Below are 19826 nucleotides of genomic sequence, written 5' to 3'. Positions count from 1 at the left end.
AGAAAGTTTAAGCCCTGAAGCAAGGGCAATGATATCCCTCCCAAGCTGAGAGTTTTGGTTTTATTTAAAGAGAAGCCGCTGATCCAATACCTCCCCCATCCCAAGCCCTCACTATCTTTGCATTTAGGAACCATTGCTGCTTCTAGTTAGTTTTTAATATAGCAGTTTAAACTAAATGTTTGGGTTTATGGTAGAGGTTGCCTAGTTTTCCAATCCAATTACATTTAGTGCAGTGAAGAGACACAGATTTGTTTGTTGTGAAGGCCAAGACTATAATTGGGTTAAAAAAAGAACTAGATACGTTCATGGAAGATAGGTCCATCGATGTCTATTAGCCAGGATGGGCAGGGATGGTGTCCCTAGCCTCTGTTTGCCAAAAGCTGGGAATGGGCGACAGGATGAATCACTTGATGATTACCTGTTCTGGGCATTCCCTCTGAAGCACCTGGCATCGGCCACTGTCAAAAGAAAGGATACTGGGCTGGATGGACCTTTGGTCTGAGCCAGTACGGTGGTTCTAATGTTCTTATTTGTGTTTTGGGAAGCTGGTAGTCAAGGTCTATTTTTTTTAATGGGTTGGCATTCATGAAACTCTTTACAATTCAGATTACTTAGCCATATTTGTCATATTTCAAATGTGTCTTCCATACAGTGTCTTCAGTGTTCTGCTTACGAGGTGATTGCGAACCATTCAGCACGTGTTAGGCTAATGAGGTTTCTCTAGTTTTTCCGAATGACTCTTTTGTTACCATTAAGGAGGCATTTTGTTCCCAGTGAGGTGAGGTGATTGGCTGCTGGTCTAAAAGGCAGAACTTTCTGCATCACCATCCAAATAGCTGCTTATTTTCCCCCTTCCATTTGGTATAATAGTGGTAATGTTAATAGAATGCACTTTTGATCTCTCCAAAAGACTGTAACCACCTCAAAAATCAATGTTTGCTTTTCCTTGGCATCCATTTTCCAGCCCTATTGACAGCTAACAGAGCACAAACTTCCATTCTGTAATTGTTAAACAGGACATTAGTCTAAGCTAATTAAATGTCTCCCTTTCCCCAAGCCCTTTTCTAATGAAGAAAGACAAGGCTTGCAGGAGGAAGAAATTCTTAGTTGTATTGTGATCACTTCACTTTGAGGTACCAGATATGAAGGCAATGGAGAGTAAAAACATACGCGTAGTGGATCTTCAGATCCAATCTTCAGTCATTTTTCCAAAGGTACCTATGCGGTCTGTGTCTTCTACACTGTGGCAGCAGTTGTACAGCTTTTCATGCCAATAAAGTATAATTGAACTGGATTTGTAGCTCTGCTCTTTAGGCTGTGTACACGTAGGGCAGCGTATAGAGTACTTACACTGCACGTCCCCCCCAGCACGGGTATGAATATCAATGTAAGGTGAGGCACCGCTTAGCCAATTAGGATAGCAACAAACCTGGACCTTAGGGTATATAACCTACATGGCGCTCTACCTGCTCAAGCTCTGCCTCCCCTATTTTGCTACTATTTTTAGCAGTGTAGAGTCCCGCTGCCTCCCTGCTGCTGGAGCCTTTCCCTGCCACCAGGAAAGTCTGGCAGGGAGGAGGCAGCGGTGAAATGCTGTATCCTGCTGTGCGTTGCTATATGTACCATACACGCCACCAGCAGTGCAGACAAGGCCTTAGTTAAATGGTAATGGTTATTATTTTTTTTCAGTAGCTCTGGGGGCTCTAACTGAGATCAGGGCCCCATGGGACTAGGTGCTGGGGGGACACGTCATGAGAGACCAAAAAGTTTACAATCTAAATGAGTAAGACAGACAAAGAGTGGGGAGGGGAAACAGAGCCACGGAAAAGTGGAGTGACTTGCCTAAGGTTACAAAATGGAGCAGTGACAGAGCCCAGGTCTACTAGTGCCCAGTCTATCACCTAGACCATGGTGCCTCCCATTATAAATACAAATGCTTATACTTTAGTTTGGACTTAATGATTTCCTGTGCTTGTTCTTTTAAGACTTTCTACAGGCTTGCTTTGGATATCGTGGTCATGAACAGGGTGTGCAAGATATTCCGGAAGGGACTGATGGGGTTCAGGGGATTTCAGTTCATTGATATGACTGCCCAGGAATCCCTTACCTTTGGTATGGAAGAAGTAAGGGATTTTACAACATAGAATAAAATCATCCTCTTCCTTTTTTTATAATGATTTCTCTCTGTGTTCTGTTCAAATGTGGCAGTTATCCAGGCTGCTGTGAGCATTTACATCAAATCTGACCAATTGCCAGCACAGAAAAGGCTCAGTTCTAGGAACCAGTGGCATCCTCCTGATTCTGCATTGCCCACTATGTATATTTTAATTTAAATATATTGTTTTTCTCAGTAAATCTGATGGGCTTTTATTTTAAATCCTTTCCAGTGTGTGTGTGTTTTTTTATCAAAGAGGTGAACTAAAGTTAAAATATGTTTGTACAATAGTTTTTCAGAAACTTGCCCTGTCACTGAAATGTTTGTGTATTTCACTAGCTGTGTGATATTTCTAATGTAATCAATGCCTCTCCCTTTTCATTACCCCTCTTTTATTCAGGACAAGAAATATACCAGACTGTCCTTCGACCACAATGAATTCAAGATCAGAAAGGTCTGAATGCACTTTCTCTTGTTTTTTACAGCCAGGTTTCCTTTCATTTACAGTGCAAGACACTGAAATATGTTAAGGGTCCCCATGCAAGAGGAGCAGGAATTTGTGAGTTCCAGCAAACACAATGGGGAACTCGCTCCTGTCGTGCAAGGACACGTCAATTGTCCATCTATTGAACCCTGTTTGTTATTTGACATGTCCTTCTGAATACTTCCAAGGGAACCATTTCACAACATTTACAGATATATAGAATTTAACAGTGTGACATAAACACAAGCAATTTAATCAAAACAATTCTTCAGAAAATATTGTGCCTGCACAGACTTTGTTTAGTTATGGGCAGGGATATCTCAAGCACTGTAAGTTGTTTTCCTTGTCTGTGCTTGGGCTTTGCATTGGACCACATAAATTGGTTTCTGGACACTGATGGCTGAGTTTCAAGTGAAATGGAAAACAGACAATTTGGTATTAGTTCTATTATGTCTCTGGAAGATGACACTGTTCAGGCTTCTGGAGTGCAGGTTCTTCTTTCCCCCCCCCCCCCCATTTGAGACTCCTTAATCTAATGAGTGTGTGATGTTTTGCCAGGATCACTTTCCTCTCAGGGCAATCCAGATAACCAAGAAGAAACCAGAATGGAGAACTGAGAAGGAAATAAAGCTGTTACGAAGCTGGTTGCAGTTTGTGGAAAGCTACCAAAAATATAGCCTGAATCTGCAGCTGCTTCTGGCTAAAGTGATTCGCTTTGAACGGTAAAGGTCCTTCTGGGGAGGTGTAATATTTCTTTAAAGCTGTTTTTAGAATTGTACATATTTCAAGCTTCCAAATGATACCTTTTTAGCCAAAAATGAGAACAATTACATGGATAACTCTCCATTTATCTTCAGTCTATGGTGTGTCTATTGAATGTACATTAGCCTGAATGATGACTTTGTGTTTGCTGTCTTTATCTAATTTACTCTGTGTAGTCGGTGACATACTGATGAATTGGACATCCAAATCCCCTAGGGAACTTTGAGATTTCAACCAAAAATGTCACAGGAGAAACTTTTCAGGTTTAAATTTTATGTGTCTCCCACTTCTTGCTCTTTGGTCCTTCTTGCCTTTCTCTTAGAGGGTTGCATTCAGACTCTGGTCATGTATATTGTATTAAAGGAGGTACATTAATGCTGCAGAAACAAAAGCAGCATTAATGGTGTTCCTACGTAGAACGCCCTCTCCTGCCTGAATTTATTCCTGCCAGGAGTAGGAGACTGTGTTCTCCACAAAGCACGGGATGTCACGGTCAGGGAGTGCACACTAAAATGTGTTAACTATGTCCCATGACCTTCATGTTGGAAATCATTCCCCATGGCTCTGGAGCCAAATGTGAACTCCACATGGGATGCTACCTTCGAGTGGGTTTGAGCCCGGCTGTGCACGCCTTCCTCTGAATATGGCCATTGGTGTGTATTGTGGTGGAGGCTCCCCTCTCTGCTAGGTTTTTCCAGGCTTTGAGGAAGCAGGAATTCACCGAGGAATCATTCCAACGTACAGATCTATCCCAGCATCTTTAGTAGCATGTAGAAAGCCCCACTGTTGTTGCAAAAAGCTGAGAATCCATGGGAATATGTCATAGGTCCAAGAGGCATAAAAGGAGCTTCTGTCTCAGTTACAAAGATTCTCAATGACCCCTTCATCCTCAGCCGCGTCCTAGATTAAGGGACCCTCTTCCCATTGAGCAGGGGCTGATTCTTATGTGTGGCGCAGGCTCATAGGGATCATGCACTCAGGCTGCTGCTTGGGCCTAATCCTGAGCTTCAGCTCCCTTTGGACTTCCTGGATTCCTGCAGCGCAGCATGTGCCCTCTCCTGCAGCTCACGCAGTCCCTTCTTGGGTGGCATCTGTCCACTCATCCCGTTGGAGAAGAGTTGACAGCAGGAATTAGGGGCCAGTTCTTGGGCCAGTCAGGGCTCTATGGGGGTAGAGAAAGCCATCATCTTCTTCCTGACCATCCTCCTAGCTAGATAGGGCTTTGGAGCCAGGGCCTGCTTTCACTGCACAAGTGCTGATCTGTGAAGTGGGGCTCCACATGTTTTATTCCTGGATGATGATGATGATGTTTTGATATCCTTACAGATTTCTTGGAATTTAAGGCCAGAAGGGACCATTATGATCATCTACTCTGTCCTCCAACATAACACGGACCATCAAATTTTCCCCAGTGACTCCTGCATCTCACTGCAGTGCCTTTAGAAAATATCAGTCTAATGTTTTTCACCTCTAGTTTCATTTGCTATTTCTCCCTCTTTTGGTGAGCACTCTTTTCTCCAATCTGGAAGAACAGAGAAGTTTCCTCTATATAGTGAATTCTTCCATAGAGTAATCAGGGTTTCATTGTTAAGTGATGAGTTCCCTCACAGTGTGCCCCATAGTTACATATATTATGGTGGTTTTATTTCATTGCTTGATTGCATTATAAAAATTTTAATTATATATGTTTCCATGAGGGCAGTGGAAGGGGTTGGGCTCCTCTTCTCTCATAATTCTAGAAATCCCTTCACTTTTCCCACTTCAATATCAGCTCCTCTACAGGCCTTGACATCTCAGCCACAGCCTTCTCACCAACGGAGGTCTGGATTGGACTATTTTTGCAGCTCCTTCATTGATGGTGATTACTGTAGAGTAAGCTGAGGCACTCCTTTCTAGAAAATGGGCACAACTCTTTGGCAAGGCTGGCCCTGAGAAGTGATTGACAGGGAACAGGAACTGAACTCCAAGTTGCAGAGGCAAATACCAAGAACGTTCTTTGATCAGTTCAAGCACATGTTCCTGATTTCTTATCTCTTAATAAATAAAACAGATGTCAGCAGATATCTGCCAGATAAAGTCACTCTGAGTTAGAAAATAGAATCTCCAACAGTTCTGGAGGTTCCAGTTCATTACAGAGCGAGACCCTAGCTGCCAAGTGGCTCCAAACTCCCTAAAAGATTAGTGATGGTGGGGAGGGAGTTTGACCAGGAGAAGTCCCAGTGCAGGCCTGTTTTTCTGCTGGATAGGAATAGAATTGGTATTCCTGTGTTCTAGGTTTGGACGCAGGAGAGTTATCATAAAGAAGGGGCACTGGGGCAACAGTTTCTACTTCATCTACTTTGGTACTGTTGCCATTACTGAAGATGAGGATGGGAGCAGTGCCTTCACGGACCAGATCCAACTTTGCTTCGGAAAGGTGCTGGATTTGGAGTGAGTGGTGTTTATAGTAAAACTCCTGTTCGTCTTAGCTTGGGAGGGGAGCTGTATGCTTACTAAAAAGTAAAATAAATAAGCAAGAGTTTTGGAAGGCAGATAAAGCCTCATGCTTCAGCACTTATGCTAAGCTAACTACTGGGTGTTTAGGAGGAAACTTTCCCTAGGAGCAGGTTATCCCATAACCACCTTCTACAGGGTTTCCTCTGAAGGATCTGGTATTGGTCACTGTTGGTGACAGGGTGCTAGGTTAGATGACTATATAATGTCTCCCAACAAAGTCAATATTGGTGTATGAAGTTGGAGGATGAACTCCCAGCTGTATCTCAGTTTTTCCTTTTTCTTTGTATATAGGAAGTTGCTCTTTTAAAGGACAGGCGGAGAATTGCTACAGTTGTCTGTATGGAGGAAACAGAACTATTGGTAGTGGATAAAGAGGACTTTTTTGCTAATAAATTAGATGAGGAGCTTCAGAAAGAATTTCAGTATCGTTTCAGCTTCTTCAAGTAATTTCTTCCACTGAGATCACTCACTCCTGCCTCTGCCACTTCATTTTTACTTGCTGAATTGTTTGGCTAGTCAAGTACAGTATGAGCAATTCTAATACCAACAAGTGCCCAGACAGTGTAGTAACCTCTGCTGTATGCATGATTTTCCTGCCTTCCTGAAGATGTTACTGGAAATGAAGTAGCAGTCATTCTAGAGCAGAGGTGGGCAAACTACAGCCTGCGGGACTCTCCTGCCTGACTCCTGAGCTCCTGGCCCAGGAGGCTAGCCCTTGGCCCCGCTCCTGCTGTTCCCCTCCCCGCAGCCTCAGCTCACTGTGCCAGCCCAATGCTCTTGGCGGTGGGGCTGCGAGCTCTTGCTGGGCAGCGCAGTTGCAGAGACGCGGCCTGACTCGGTGCTCTGTACTGCGTGGTGTGTGCTGGCTCCAGCCAGGCGGCGCGGCTGCCTGTCCTGGAGCTCTAGGCAGCGCAGCTGTAGCGCTGCCAGCCACAGGTGCTCCAGGCAGTGCAGTAAGGGGGCAGGGAGCAGCAGGGGTTGGACAGAGGGCAGGGGAGTTCGAGGTGATGGTTGGGGGGGGGTGTGGATAGGGGTCGGGGCAGTCAGAGAGTGGGGAATGGGGGTTGAATGGGGTCAGGGATTCCAGGGGGCAGTCAGGAAGGAGAGGGAGGGTTGGATTGGTTGGCGGCGGGCAGTCTGGGGTGTGCGGCGGTGGTCAGGAAGAAGGGTGGTTGGATGGGGCAGTCAGGAATGAGAGGAGGGGTTGGATGGGGCATGAGGGGAAGTCAGGGGTGGGGGGTCCGGCAGTGGTCAGGGGACAGAAAGCAGGGGGGTGGATGGGACAGGGGTCCTGGGGCAGGTGTCATGGAACAGGGAATGGGGGCGGGGAGCTGGATGGGGCAGGAGTTCCAGGAGGCCATCAGGGGGCAAGAGCAGGGGGGATCAGATAGAGGGTGGGGGCTGGGCCATGCCTGGCTGTTTGGGGAGGCACAGCCTTCCCTAACCAGCCCTCTATACAATTTCAGAAACCCGATGTGGCCCTTAGGCGAAAAACTTTGCCTGCCCCGTTCTAGAGGGATGTGGGTTAATGGATGCTTTTTCTTCATGACTGTTACAGTTCTACAGCTTGATCTCATGTAGTACAGAGTCTTAGGGTATGTCTACACTAAGGGATTATTCTGATTTTACAGAAACCGGTTTAAAGAGCCCTTTATATGATATACAGGGCCTCATTGTGTGGACGGGTGCAGGGTTATATCGGTTTAACACTGCTAAATTCGGTTAAAACATGTAGTGTAGACCAGGCCTTATGTACAGTTGTACTGAAGGAATATTGTGATGTGTACAGTTTTCATTATACCTTGAAAGAAATGGGAGGGAGAAAACCATTTTTGCATTGTAATGAATGCATAGAGCACAAAAGTCTGCTGAAGTTCATGAACATAAGGATGTTTGTGCTTTTATTCCATTAAAAAAACATAATCCTGCTTTTTATATCCACTCCATAAACAATCTTAGAATAATCTAAGGCAAGTTACTGGGGCTCCCTGGATGCACAGGGGTCTGCCTGCATGGTGTAACTTGCAGAATCAGGACCTAAGCCAGAAAAAGCACCTTCCTTCTATTAGTTGGAACACTAAAAAGATCACATTTTCCTCAGTGACATAAGTTTTTCCTTGAGTTTTTTAGTTGGAATTCAGTGATCATATGAAAAGATATCTGTATTATTGCCTTTTCAGAGGTCTGGATCTCTTTGCAACATGGCCTGATTACTCAGTAGAGAAAATTGCTAATTACTGCAAAGCAGAGAAATTTCACTATGGACAAGTGGTAGTCCGGGATATCACGGAGTCAGCCAGCATAATATTCATTACGCAGGTATGATCCATCCATCCCAATACTGTTCATCTTGGGCCAGCAGACTAAAACAGTGACCAGCAGCCATTACAGGTGAAAGTGGGGAATGAAGCACTTGCCCAGATACATTGCCTTGGTGATTTTTTTTCTGCTAATGATGTCATGTCTTTATGTAGGGCCAGATTCTGACATCTTTGCTCACACTGTGTGGTACCTTACTCCACCAGAAATCCCACTGATTTTGTGCAGAGTACGTTAATACCAGGGCCAGCTCCAGGCACCAGCTTAGCAAGCAGGTGCTTGCGGCGGCCACTCCGGAGAGGGGCAGCAGGTCCAGCTATTTGGTGGCAATTTGGCGGAGGGTCCCTCACTCCCAGTTGGGGCGAAGGACCTGCCGCTGAATTGCCACAGATGGCGATCGCGGCTTGTGGGGGGGGGAGAGGGGGGCTGATTGGGGCAGCAAAACCCCTGGAGCCAGCCCTGGTTACTACTCAATGTGAATGAGGCTCTCAGAATCTGACCAGTCAACCACAAACTTTTCACAGAAGGAGGTAGGGTATATCTACACTGCAATTAAAATCCCACCACTGGCCCGTGCCAGCTGAGTTGGCTTCACAGAGCTTGGGCTAAGGATCTGTTTAACTGCGGTGCAGATGTTTGGGCTCAGGGTAGATGCCCAGGCTCTAAGACCCTGCAAGGTGCGAGGGTCCTTGAGCTCAGGCTGCAGTCCAGACATCTACACTGAAATTAAACAGCCCCTTAGCTCAAGCCCATGTCAGCTGGCATGGGCTAGCTGCGGGTGTCTAATTGCAGTATAAATATCCTAAGACTCTTCTAAGTTTTGTAAAGCACCTAGTTCATTTTCAGTGCTTAAGAAATATTTATTAATGGTAGTTATCAAAACATGCTGGGGCGGGGGGAAGAAAACTCTTTTGCTATGAATGCCTTACCTGTCCCTGTTCTTGTTCCTTCACTTTGGAATGGATTAATTTCTGTTGCCTCGGAGCACTTGTTTGCACTAGTATATACTCCTGAAGCAGTTGTGCACCAAAATTAAAAAATCCGCCTCAGACAATTAAAAATTCTGTGCACAAAGTTTTAAAATTCTGCATATTTTATTTGTCAAAATAACACATTATAATCACGCCAATTTCAATTATTTTGGTAATTTATTTCAAAATACGTGTCAGCAAGTATGTCTGTAATGATACAGACAACAACAAAAAATTCAGGAAACGTTTTTTGACAAATAGATTCCTCACTAGGCATATTAATACAGAATTTTGAGTAATAACTCATTTAAACTACAACGCAGAACCGTATTTCTTGCACCTCTCAGAAGCGGTGCAAAGGCTTTGGGGAGTCAGAGTAATGGAGGAGCTGGAGAGGGAATTAATTGCTGGGAAGGAGCCTGGGAGTGAATCTGGAGGGTTGTTGGGTGTGTGGGGGAGAAGTATGGATCAGGGTTTGTTTGTTTTGGGGGGGAGGGCAGTGGGAAGGGATTGTTAGAAAGTTGTGGCATTTCCCCCATGCAGTCCCTTGGCTGACCCCTAGCCTCTCCCATTCAGTCAGGCACAACTGTTCATGTCCCCATGTGCCCATGCATCCTCCCTCCCCCCATCCCCATGTGTCCCTGCACCTTCACTCAGTCACCTTCCGTCCTCATATGGCCCTGCACTCCCACTCAGCCCACCCCTCTCCCGTCCCCATATCCCTGCACCCCCACTCAGCCATCCCCAGTCAGCCCAGCAACCCCACTCCCATTCAGCCCCCACTCCAGTCCATCCCCCCCTAGCCCTTATGAACCACTCTATGTGACCCCCCCGCCCCACCAGTCCCATGTGCCTGTCTCTATCTGTCCCTCCCCCATATACCAGTGACTAGCTGAGATGTTTGCCTTCTCTTCTTGTGCCACAGCAGCCCCTGGTGCGCAAAAGGTGTAATTGCAACACCTCTCCCGCAGAGTGTATTCTTTGGAGAGAAGAAAAATCTGCAGGGGATGTGAATTCTGCACATGCACAGTGGTGCAGAATTCCCCCAGGAGTAAATATAGATGTCATTACCTTGCTAACAGAAAACTGGCTGCAATAGAAATGCCTGAGATAGGCAGGCAGGCAGAAACAAATTTAATGTAAAGGGATCGCACCATAGTTTCTTAAGGGAACAGGTACTAAAATTACTTACAGACATGCAAAAGGTACCCTGCAAATTTTCAGGTGTAATACTGCAATGATCATCCATATTTACTGATGAGTTACACTGGCTTTGTACACAGAGAGTACTACATATGAAACTATATACATAAATAACAGGTTTATGGAATTTTAATGAAATTCAAATAATTTCTGCCAAGTTGCCTATGGAAAGTGAGTTTAAAATCCACAGAGATACTGAGTTGCAATGTCATCCATTTATTATAACCCTTATTTTTTCCTATTTACCTCTTCTTCCTTTTTGTCACTTTTTGATCCTCATTTATTGAGTCATGTCTGAATATACATTGTAAGATTGTTGGGCAGGAATTGTTTTTTTACCTGTTCCTGAGTGGTATCTAGCATACTTTTGGACTCTCCGAAATATTTAATAACAATGGCACACTAGCTTGATAACACCAACTTAATGATGCCAATATACAGAACAAAATGATGCATCGGTAGATGTTTTGTTCAGTCACTGTGCTCAAATCCAGAATAAAAGACAATAATTGGTGTATTTTTAGCATTTATGTGCGCTAACCATTTTGAGATGATGTGGTTTGAATGATTTTTTTATTTTCAGTGTAATATATTGTCACTTGGCAACAAAAAATTATACAAAAATAATTTGGAAGGACATTCCAGGTTCCAAAGGCCTGATTGCCCTAATTCAATGAATTACTGCTGAACATCTGTATTATAAAGGTCTTATTTAAAGCCCATTGAAGTAGATGGAAAGATTCCCAATTATAAGAACCTTCTGACAGCAAGTGTTCTCTGCTTACACAAGTAGTCCTGCTGTCCTCAGTGTAACTGCTTGTTTGATTTAGGGGTTGTAGGATGGTTCCTAATGTGCTTTGAGCAGATTTGTTTGCTATATCAGAGATAATTTACAGTATGGACAGTACAATAATCTTTGTAGGAAAAAGACACCTCTCCAGAGATGGGATTATTGAATAATTCTGAAAGGCATTGTCCTCTGATGGAATGAAGCGTTGTCTACACTTACTGGGGGTTTGACATAAGGCAATTGATGCATCGGTGATCAATTTAGTGGGTCTAGTGAAGACCCGCTAAATCGACCACAGATCACTCTCATGTCGATTCCTGTACTCCACCTGAATGAGAAGTGCAAGGGGAGTTGACGGGAGAACGTCTCCAGTCAACATCGTGTAGTGTGGATCCCACGGTAAGTAGATCTAAGTATGCGGACTTCAGCTACGTGACTAACGTACCTGAAGTTGCATAACATAGAGATCTCCCCCCGTAGTGTAGACAAGGCCTCAGTGTGGGCTGGAAACTAAGTTCTTATCCTGTCAGTGAATTAATAGGTAACTTTTCCAAGGTCTCAAAGCTTTTCTGTCTGTTTCTCCACTTGTAAAATGAAAATAATGCTTACTTTGTCTACCTTGGGGTATTGCAAGGATTATATAATCAATGCTTGCACAGAACTTTGAAGATCTAAAGTTCCACAAGTGTTAAATATTATTAATAATGGTAGTCCACTGGTAATATAATAATACCTAACTCTTAGTACTGTTCGCCCATAGATCTACAAGTGCTTTAGAAGTAGATATCATCTGCATTTTACAAGTGGGGAAATCAAGGCACTAGGAAATGGCTTGCCCAAAGCCACATGGCAAGTCAGAGGCAGTGCTGCAGTATTAACTTTATTCTCCTCATCTGTTTTATTAGGGGAAATGTGAAATTTTACGTCTGGTTGATCTCACCACTTGCCCATCCTATCACAAGTGGATCAGTCAGCAAATGGATTTTCCCAAACCCAGTCCTTATTACTCTATGGAGACAGGTATGTTACAGTGATTTCCAGACGTATATAGTTTGGAAAACTTCAGCATTACCAGCCTATAGCTTAGTAGTGAGTGACTCTTAACTTTGTGTTATTCTTATCTGTATTTTTTGTTATAACTTCATAGATTTAAAGACAGAAGGGACCATCATTCTAGTCTGACTTCCTATATAACACAGGCCAAGTCAGAACTCAGCAGTGGGAGATAGAGACGGGGGAGTCACAGATGCTCACAAAACAGAACCTAGCCTTAATCCTATGCTTTTCAGGGTTACAGACATAGGCGCTGGAAGACCCATGGAAAAAAAATAGTGGGTGCTCAGCACCCACCAGCAGCCCCCAGATCAGTTTCTCGCCCTCCCTCTCAGCTCTCCCGCCTGCTTGTGGCCCCACTCATCAGGTCCTCCCACTCCCTTCCAGCACCTCCCGCCCACCGCAAACAGCTGCTCAGCAGTGTGCAAGAGACGCTGCGGGGGAGGGGAAAGCAAGGGTGGGGCGTGCTTTGGAGAGTGGGCAGAACGGGGAGTGAAGAGGCGGGGTGGAGCGGGGGTGGGAAGAGGTGGGATGGGGATGGAGTAGGGGTGGCAAGGGGGGGATGGGGCATTGGTGGAAGTGGAGTGGGGGCGGGGCCTGGGGCAGAGGGGGGTTGAGCACACTTGGGGAAATGAGGAAGCCAGCTCCTGTGGTTACACATACCTCCAAGGCACACAATACAATTGGTCAAAGCCTTGTTTTCTCACTCCCATTCTTGAAAAGCTTATTTCTAGTAGGAAAGAGAATGGGAAGTTGACAATTCACCCTGGTTTCGTTGGCCTCTAGTCCTGGAGCTCCATTGGTGAGCAGGATCTTATTACCATTTCATATTTAAATGGCATGCAAGGTCTCAATCCTGCAAAGGGGCTGTTCATGCATACCGTTGTGCCCACATCATGTCCTATTAAGTCCATGCAGGTATAAGGACCCATGCTGATGGAGCTCACAGAATTAAATAATTTAGCTTTGACTAGTTACAAAGGAGTTTTCATTTCCTTTCTTTGCAGGCATCACAGGCAGAAAAAGATTCAATAATTTTATGTGGAAGTCCTTTCCTGTGCAGGATCTGAGTAATCTGAAATCACTGTATGTCCCACCTGTTAATCATCAGAAGGATGAAATTTTTGAAAGGCAATACCTGGTTTTAAATAGGAAATATAAAAATACACACACAAAGCTGGAGAAACGGACAGACGTGACAGTAGAAGGTAGGATGAGTTATGGGTCCCTCCATAGATTACTGATCTGGAGCAATAACAGTAGAACCTCCAGGCTTGCTTTCTATACCTGGACTTTAAATAAATAAAGGAAGTTATACCTCCCAAAGTATTTCTGAGACTCACTTCTCATCTCACTAATGGTTAATGCTGGCCAAAGTTTCTTGAATTAAAAGGGTTTTTTTTGGCGGGGAACACCTTTTTCAAAAACGATTTTTTGCGTGTGAAAAATTTGTCAGTTTTTTTCTTGTTTTTTGCATTTTTTGTACTTTTTAAACTTTGGAAATGTTAATCTAAAACATTATAAAAAATTGCAATTTTTTTTCCCAGAACAAAAATATCAATGTTTATGAGAAAAATATTGTGGAGAATGAGAAATTAAAAAAAAAGATGGTTCAATTCTGAGCGCTTCAAAATGAGAACTTCAAAATTTATCACAAACATATATTTAATTTTTTGATACGTTCTGCTTATGGTGGTGAAGCGAATGAAATTACTTTGATGTAAAATGAGATGAAAGTCAGACCCAATGTTGCAAGCACAGAACAGCTTTTACGAAGAAAAAAAGTCACCTCCTTATTATATGATGACTACAGTTTGAGTTTGACACATATATGAAATAAATGAACTGGCTATGCAGAGCAAAGGGAAACAGGATTAGTAGTTGTGCTGGTAATGACAGAAAAGGGGGAATGGGTTTCAAATAACATATTGAATGTGATGGTGAGGCATCCAGGACACCCTAACCCTGATAAGTTTATGGAGGGATGGTATGATGGGATAGCCTAATTTTGGCAATTAATTGATCTTTGACTATTAGCGGTAAATATGCCCAGTGGGATGTTAGATGGGATGGGATCTGAGTTACTATAGAAAATTCTTTCCTAGGTGTCTGGCTGGTGAGTCTTGCCTACATGCTCAGGGTTTAGCTGATCACCATATTTGGGGTTGGGAAGGAATTTTCCACCAGGGCAGATTGGCAGAGGCCCTGGGGTTTTTCGTCTTCCTCTGCAGCATGGGGCATGGGTCACTTGCTGAAGAATTCTCTGCATCTTGAAGTCTTTAAACCATGATTTGAGGACTTGAGTAGCTCAGATATAGATCAGGGCTTTGTTGCAGGAGTGGGTGGGTGAGATTCTGCAGCCTGCATTGTGCAGGAGGTCAGACTAGACGATCATATTTGTTCCTTCTGACCTTAAAGTCTGTGAGTCTATAGATAGGTGGAGATCACTGACGGTGCTGAAGGGAGAAAGCTGGGGATAGAGAGAGAGACTAGAGTGTCGTCAGCATAGAGGTAGCAGTTAAAGCTATGTGAATGAATAAGGTCACCCATGGAGAGAGTCTAGAACAGTGCTGTGTAACCTGCGGCCCGTCAGGGTAATCTGCTGGCGGGCTGCCAGACAGTTTGTTTACCTTTGCATGGCAGCCCACAGCTCCCAGTGGCCACAGTTTGCCATTCCTGGCCAATGGAAGCTGTGGGAAGTGGTGGCAAGCATGCACCTGTGGCCCATGCCACTTCCCGCAGTTCCCACTGGCTGGGAATGGTGAGCTGCGGGAGGTCGGGCAAATGTAAACAAACAGTCTGGAGGCCCACCAGTGGATTATCCTGATGGACTGCGTGTGGCCCGCGGGCCGCAGGTTGCCCACCACTGGTCTACAATGAGAATAGGGAGTGCAGGGCACTTGGGGACTTAAACAGGGAAAGGGAGGAAGGAGGTGCGGCATCCAAAAAGTTGCTCCAGAAACAGTTATAAGGATAAGAAGAAAGCAAGAATGTACCAAGCTAGAGACACCTTGGAAGAAAAGGTTATGAAGGAGGCGGGAACTCATCTGTGTCAAAGGTAGCAGAGAAATCTAAGAGAATAAGGACAGAGGAGAGGCTAATGCATTTGACTGTATTAAATGACAAAGTTGTTTAAATTCTATTCCTGTTGGTTTGTTAGATGTGAAAAACAATTACCTTGGTTGAGGTGGTGTCACAATAAATACCTGTAAAAGATGATTCAAAATAAGTTAACATTTTTGTAGATATGATGACTTCAGTGATGATGAGAAAGAAGTCATTCAGAAAGAAATATCAGGGTTGTTCCGGAAGAAGCTAACTGTTCTCACACCACATGGAGAAATACCCACTGCTGTTGCCACAGCAATTTACACTAGGGTCAATGAAGTGCATAAAGGGGACCTCCTGGTGAGTACATCCAGAAGGGAAAGTTGCTGTTATAAGTTTGTGTCTTATCTAGCAGCAAAAATTCTTCCAACCTCACAGTCACGCAAACCCTGAAAGGTTACACATTCCTGTTCCTCCAAATATTATGAAGTAGAGAACTTGTGCAAATCAGCTCTTCATGTCTCATGGTCCATATATTTAGTAATTAGTCCTGCAGTAGAAGACTTCTTTGTGGAAGAGATGGCATGGAATGCTTTGAGAAATTCTATCCCTGCTGAAGGGAACAGATTGCCCCAAAGAATCATATATTTTCCAAGTCTGTGGATCACAGAAAACCCTCAACATTTCCAAGGCTGGCTGTCTTAGAAGCTGTTTCCTGTTATCTTAAGGCCATTGGGTTATTACCTTACATAAGAGATGACATATGATCAGTGTTGTGATATTACTTCATACTTCTAGTGCAGAGTGAGAGATGATGCCATTTGACCTAATGGAGGACAGTTTCTGCATAACCACAAACTTGGGCTGTTGTGTTCCATTTATTAAGATAGCCAGGGAGGAGCATACCTGGACTCCGTGATCTTTGCTTGCCTTGGTTATCCCCTAAGAATTCTCTGCTGATGGAGATCCTTTGGAGTCCAGGCAGAAACTTACATCTGCTTCCCCTCTGACAAAAAACCATGAGGGAGAGCAGCCAGTGATAACACCAATTGCTCTTCCTCAAGATGAATTTCCTGGTGTCCAGGTTGGTGCAGGGATGTGGTAATTGAGACCTTCCCGGCCTTGCTTGGGTGACTCTTCTAAACAATGTTTATACAGTAGCAAAATCTCCATCAAAATCTAGAAAAAAATCACTAATTAACCGTAAACAATTTCCAAAATGACAAATTCTCAAACTACCTCCTAAATGATATATATTTAAAATTTTACTGTCAGATTTGGCATGACTCAACATGAACAACATATTCAGATGTGTATGTACCGGTACACCAATCCAGAGTACACGGTGATGTGCAGATAGCTCTTTATTGTTTTGTTTACCCCACAGGGGATAAGCCAGCATCTTCTACCTGAAGATAAGCAAGATGCTCGGAGCATGGTTTTGGTCAGTCAGGGAGCTGAGGTCATTCGGTTGAAAAAGGAGAAATTTGAGGAATTAGCAGATCATACAACAATAATGAAATTACACAAATTACAGCCCAAGTATCCCAGGTAAGTGAAATTAACGTGTCTGAGCAGAGACATCTACTCATGAACTACGGCTCAACAAAACAAAAATGCTTGTTGGCTATCATTTACCCAAACTCATTCTCACTTAGAATTCAAGGGTGAAATTCTGGCTTGGATTAAATCAATGGGAGTTTTACCATTGACTGAAATGGAGATAAGCTTTCACCAAGTGTCTTTGATCCTTTTCAGTGACAATGAGCTGTGTCAAAGATTTCTGGAACAGAACCACTGGAAAATATTCAAGAAAGATCTGATAAATCTTTTCCTGGAGAGAAAACTCACAATGATGGCAAGTTCTCAGCATGTGAAGGCCAAGAAAAATATTTATAGTTCCTGGAGCGTGAATAAAGCAGGTATTCTAGACCTGACCACTACCCATCATCATCTTCCAACAGGCACTCAAGGACTACAGCACGGATACGTCCCTGTCCACATAGGACAGGGAAAGGATTCTGAGGGCCTGCCAAATATTGAGCTAAGGTTGATTCATGGTATTGCTGTACCACGGCCTAGTTTGAAAGGATTGTTCTAGTGAGTTTGAGGAAATCAGGCCGGTGGGTTCAATAGCATAGATGCAGCTTGAGAAGTCCAAAAATGAAACCGCAATTTTTTTATTTGAATGTTACAAAAATACTTGAATTTTAAATAAAAGTAGTTTTCACCCAATTTCTATGCAACAAGTAAATGTTCCTGCCTGGATTTCTGCTGTGAACTCTGAAGTAAACTTATTTTTCACTGTGGTAATCTAGTTTCTATTAGCTTTGAGAAGGAAACCTGTTTTCACCATTTTGTTGTTCTCCGCAAGATGGATATTTTTATATAACGTTAAGATCTTCTGTTATTTATATTGATCCTAAGATACCTTCACATTCTAAAAAATATATTTAATAGAAATTAAGCAAAGATTTTAACATGTCTCTGAGTTCAGTTGATTAGGAAGCTATGTAAAGTTTAAAGTGTTCATTGACTACTGCTGTAGTTTTTGTTGTGCTTCAGTATGTTTGGGATGCTGATAATATGGCTTAAAGTTTAGACTGTTAAAATGTGCTTCACACAGTCTTATGTGTTTGAGTTTCCAACACTGCCGATGAAATTTTAAATTAAAGTTTTCAATTAAATACAAAATAATAAAAAATTTCATTCATATTTTTAAATATCATAATGTGTGATCATTATATGAAGAGTGAGATTTTAGAAATACAACAACATACTGAAAGATGTGCTCTTTCCCCATGTCTTCCCTCTCAAAAGCAGTTTTGTGAACTATTCGCCATTTATGTCAGGCTTGCACCAGCAAAATATATTTCTGGTACCTTAGTCAACATAAAACAGATTGAGGCCCTGATCCTGCAAAGATTTACGTGCTTAACTTTACGCATGTGAAATAATCCTAATTAGGTCAACATGACGTCTCACAATGCAAAAGGTTAAGCATGAGAATAAGTCTATGCAGGATTGAGGCCTAAGCTGTATCAGTATTTTTCTCTGTGCTAGCTATACAATGTAGTGTATGAAAACACATGTATGCTAAGGCTGAAAATGATCAAATAGTATTTTTATCTCAAAGGATGTGAATAAGTTAGTAAGACAAGATATGGTTTTAAAGAAAGAATATCCTCTTAAAATGTATTTGCACAAATGTTAGTTTCCAAGAGAATTAGTCGAAAATGAGGAAACCTTTTCTTTTGTCATAAACGATTAAAAGCATGAAAAAGGAAAAATGTGAGGTGAAGGCGCATGCTGATCTCTCAAAAGGAAAACAGTTTGAAGAGCTGATTCAATGAGTCTGATCTTGTAATTTATGTGTATCTGTTACTTCTGTGGAAGTTGCATGCGTGAGGACTTTAGAATTGTACCTTTGGTTAGGCCACCTATAGGAATACATATCCTAAGTGGCTATAATAACAAATCATACTGAAAATGGGGGTGGGGAATCCTGGAAGGTGGATGGAAAATGTAGCTTGTCTGTTCCAAAAGGTTCTATGGTTCATGGGCTAAGATGAAGGACATTAATTATGATGAATGCAGTATGGTGTAAATTTTTGATGTAGGCTTTAGAGTTCTCCACATGTTAGCTGACCCATTTTTGTGCATGGGCAATTAATATATTTCTGACATTTTGTTGTCCGAGGAAAACTAATCTTGAGAGATATCACTTAAAAACATCCAATAGAGCACTGAGTCTCTTGTACCTTGAATCATCATAACAAAGAAAATTAAAATGAGGCAACAGAGAATTTACTGACAGGAGCATATGAACAGAGGTGAGATAGTGGAAGAAATTGTGGGTCTGATTTCCCCAATCTGGGCAGTTGTAATGGATTTTTTTTTAAACCACACCAAACTTGTCTAACTTGTTCATAATATGAATCCAGGTGATTCTTTGATAAATAACTATTGGATCATTAAAAGCAGCAAAGAATCCTGTGGCACCTTATAGACTAACAGACGTTTTGGAGCATGAGCTTTCGTGGGTGAATACCCACTTCCTCAGATGCATGTCATTGGATCATTTTCATTCTAAATTACATATGTATTTTCATACACAGTCTTCTACTGTTAACTCATAAATATTCCATCCACTCAATTCCCAATAGTTCAGTTCTTTAGTGCAGTTACAGGCAGGGCCGGCGCTTCCATTTAAGTGACCTAGGCAGTCACCTAGGGCACTAGGATTTGGAGGGGGGGGCGGCATTTTGCCATCCTCGGCGGCAATTCGGCGGCGGGAGGACCTTCTGCGTTCCGGGTCTTCGGCGGCAGGTCCTTCACTCGCTCTGGGACCCGCCGCCAAAGTGCCCTGAAGACCGGGAGCCGCGGAAGGACCCCCCGCTGCAGAATTGCCGCCAACGACCAGGAGCGTGGAAGGACCCCCGCCTAGGGCGCCAAAAACCTTGGCGCCGCTCCTGGTTAAAGGCCAGGCTACTGGTTCAAATCCAGTTGGTAATAAACCTAAAGTATTTAAAATATGATGATTTG

At 43.2% G+C, this 19826-nt stretch overlaps 1 protein-coding gene across 1 annotated transcript; it reads left to right on the top strand.

The window, feature by feature from the left end:
* The first annotated feature begins 1813 nt into the window (after positions 1-1813).
* LOC115659667 (cyclic nucleotide-binding domain-containing protein 2-like) lies at positions 1814-17934 on the top strand. Its single transcript, XM_030580147.1, is given in 13 exon segments — positions 1814-2123; positions 2556-2609; positions 3198-3361; positions 5676-5788; positions 5791-5831; positions 6189-6340; positions 8078-8216; positions 12086-12200; positions 13241-13417; positions 13420-13441; positions 15479-15641; positions 16669-16832; positions 17040-17934. Coding segments are annotated over 13 exon segments (1812 nt in total). The 5' UTR covers positions 1814-1958; the 3' UTR covers positions 17383-17934.
* Positions 17935-19826: the final 1892 nt, after the last annotated feature.

This window comes from Gopherus evgoodei, chromosome 11, assembly GCF_007399415.2.
Source record: "Gopherus evgoodei ecotype Sinaloan lineage chromosome 11, rGopEvg1_v1.p, whole genome shotgun sequence".
Lineage (NCBI taxonomy): Eukaryota > Metazoa > Chordata > Testudines > Testudinidae > Gopherus > Gopherus evgoodei.
This window is presented reverse-complemented; position numbering and strand designations above follow the sequence as displayed.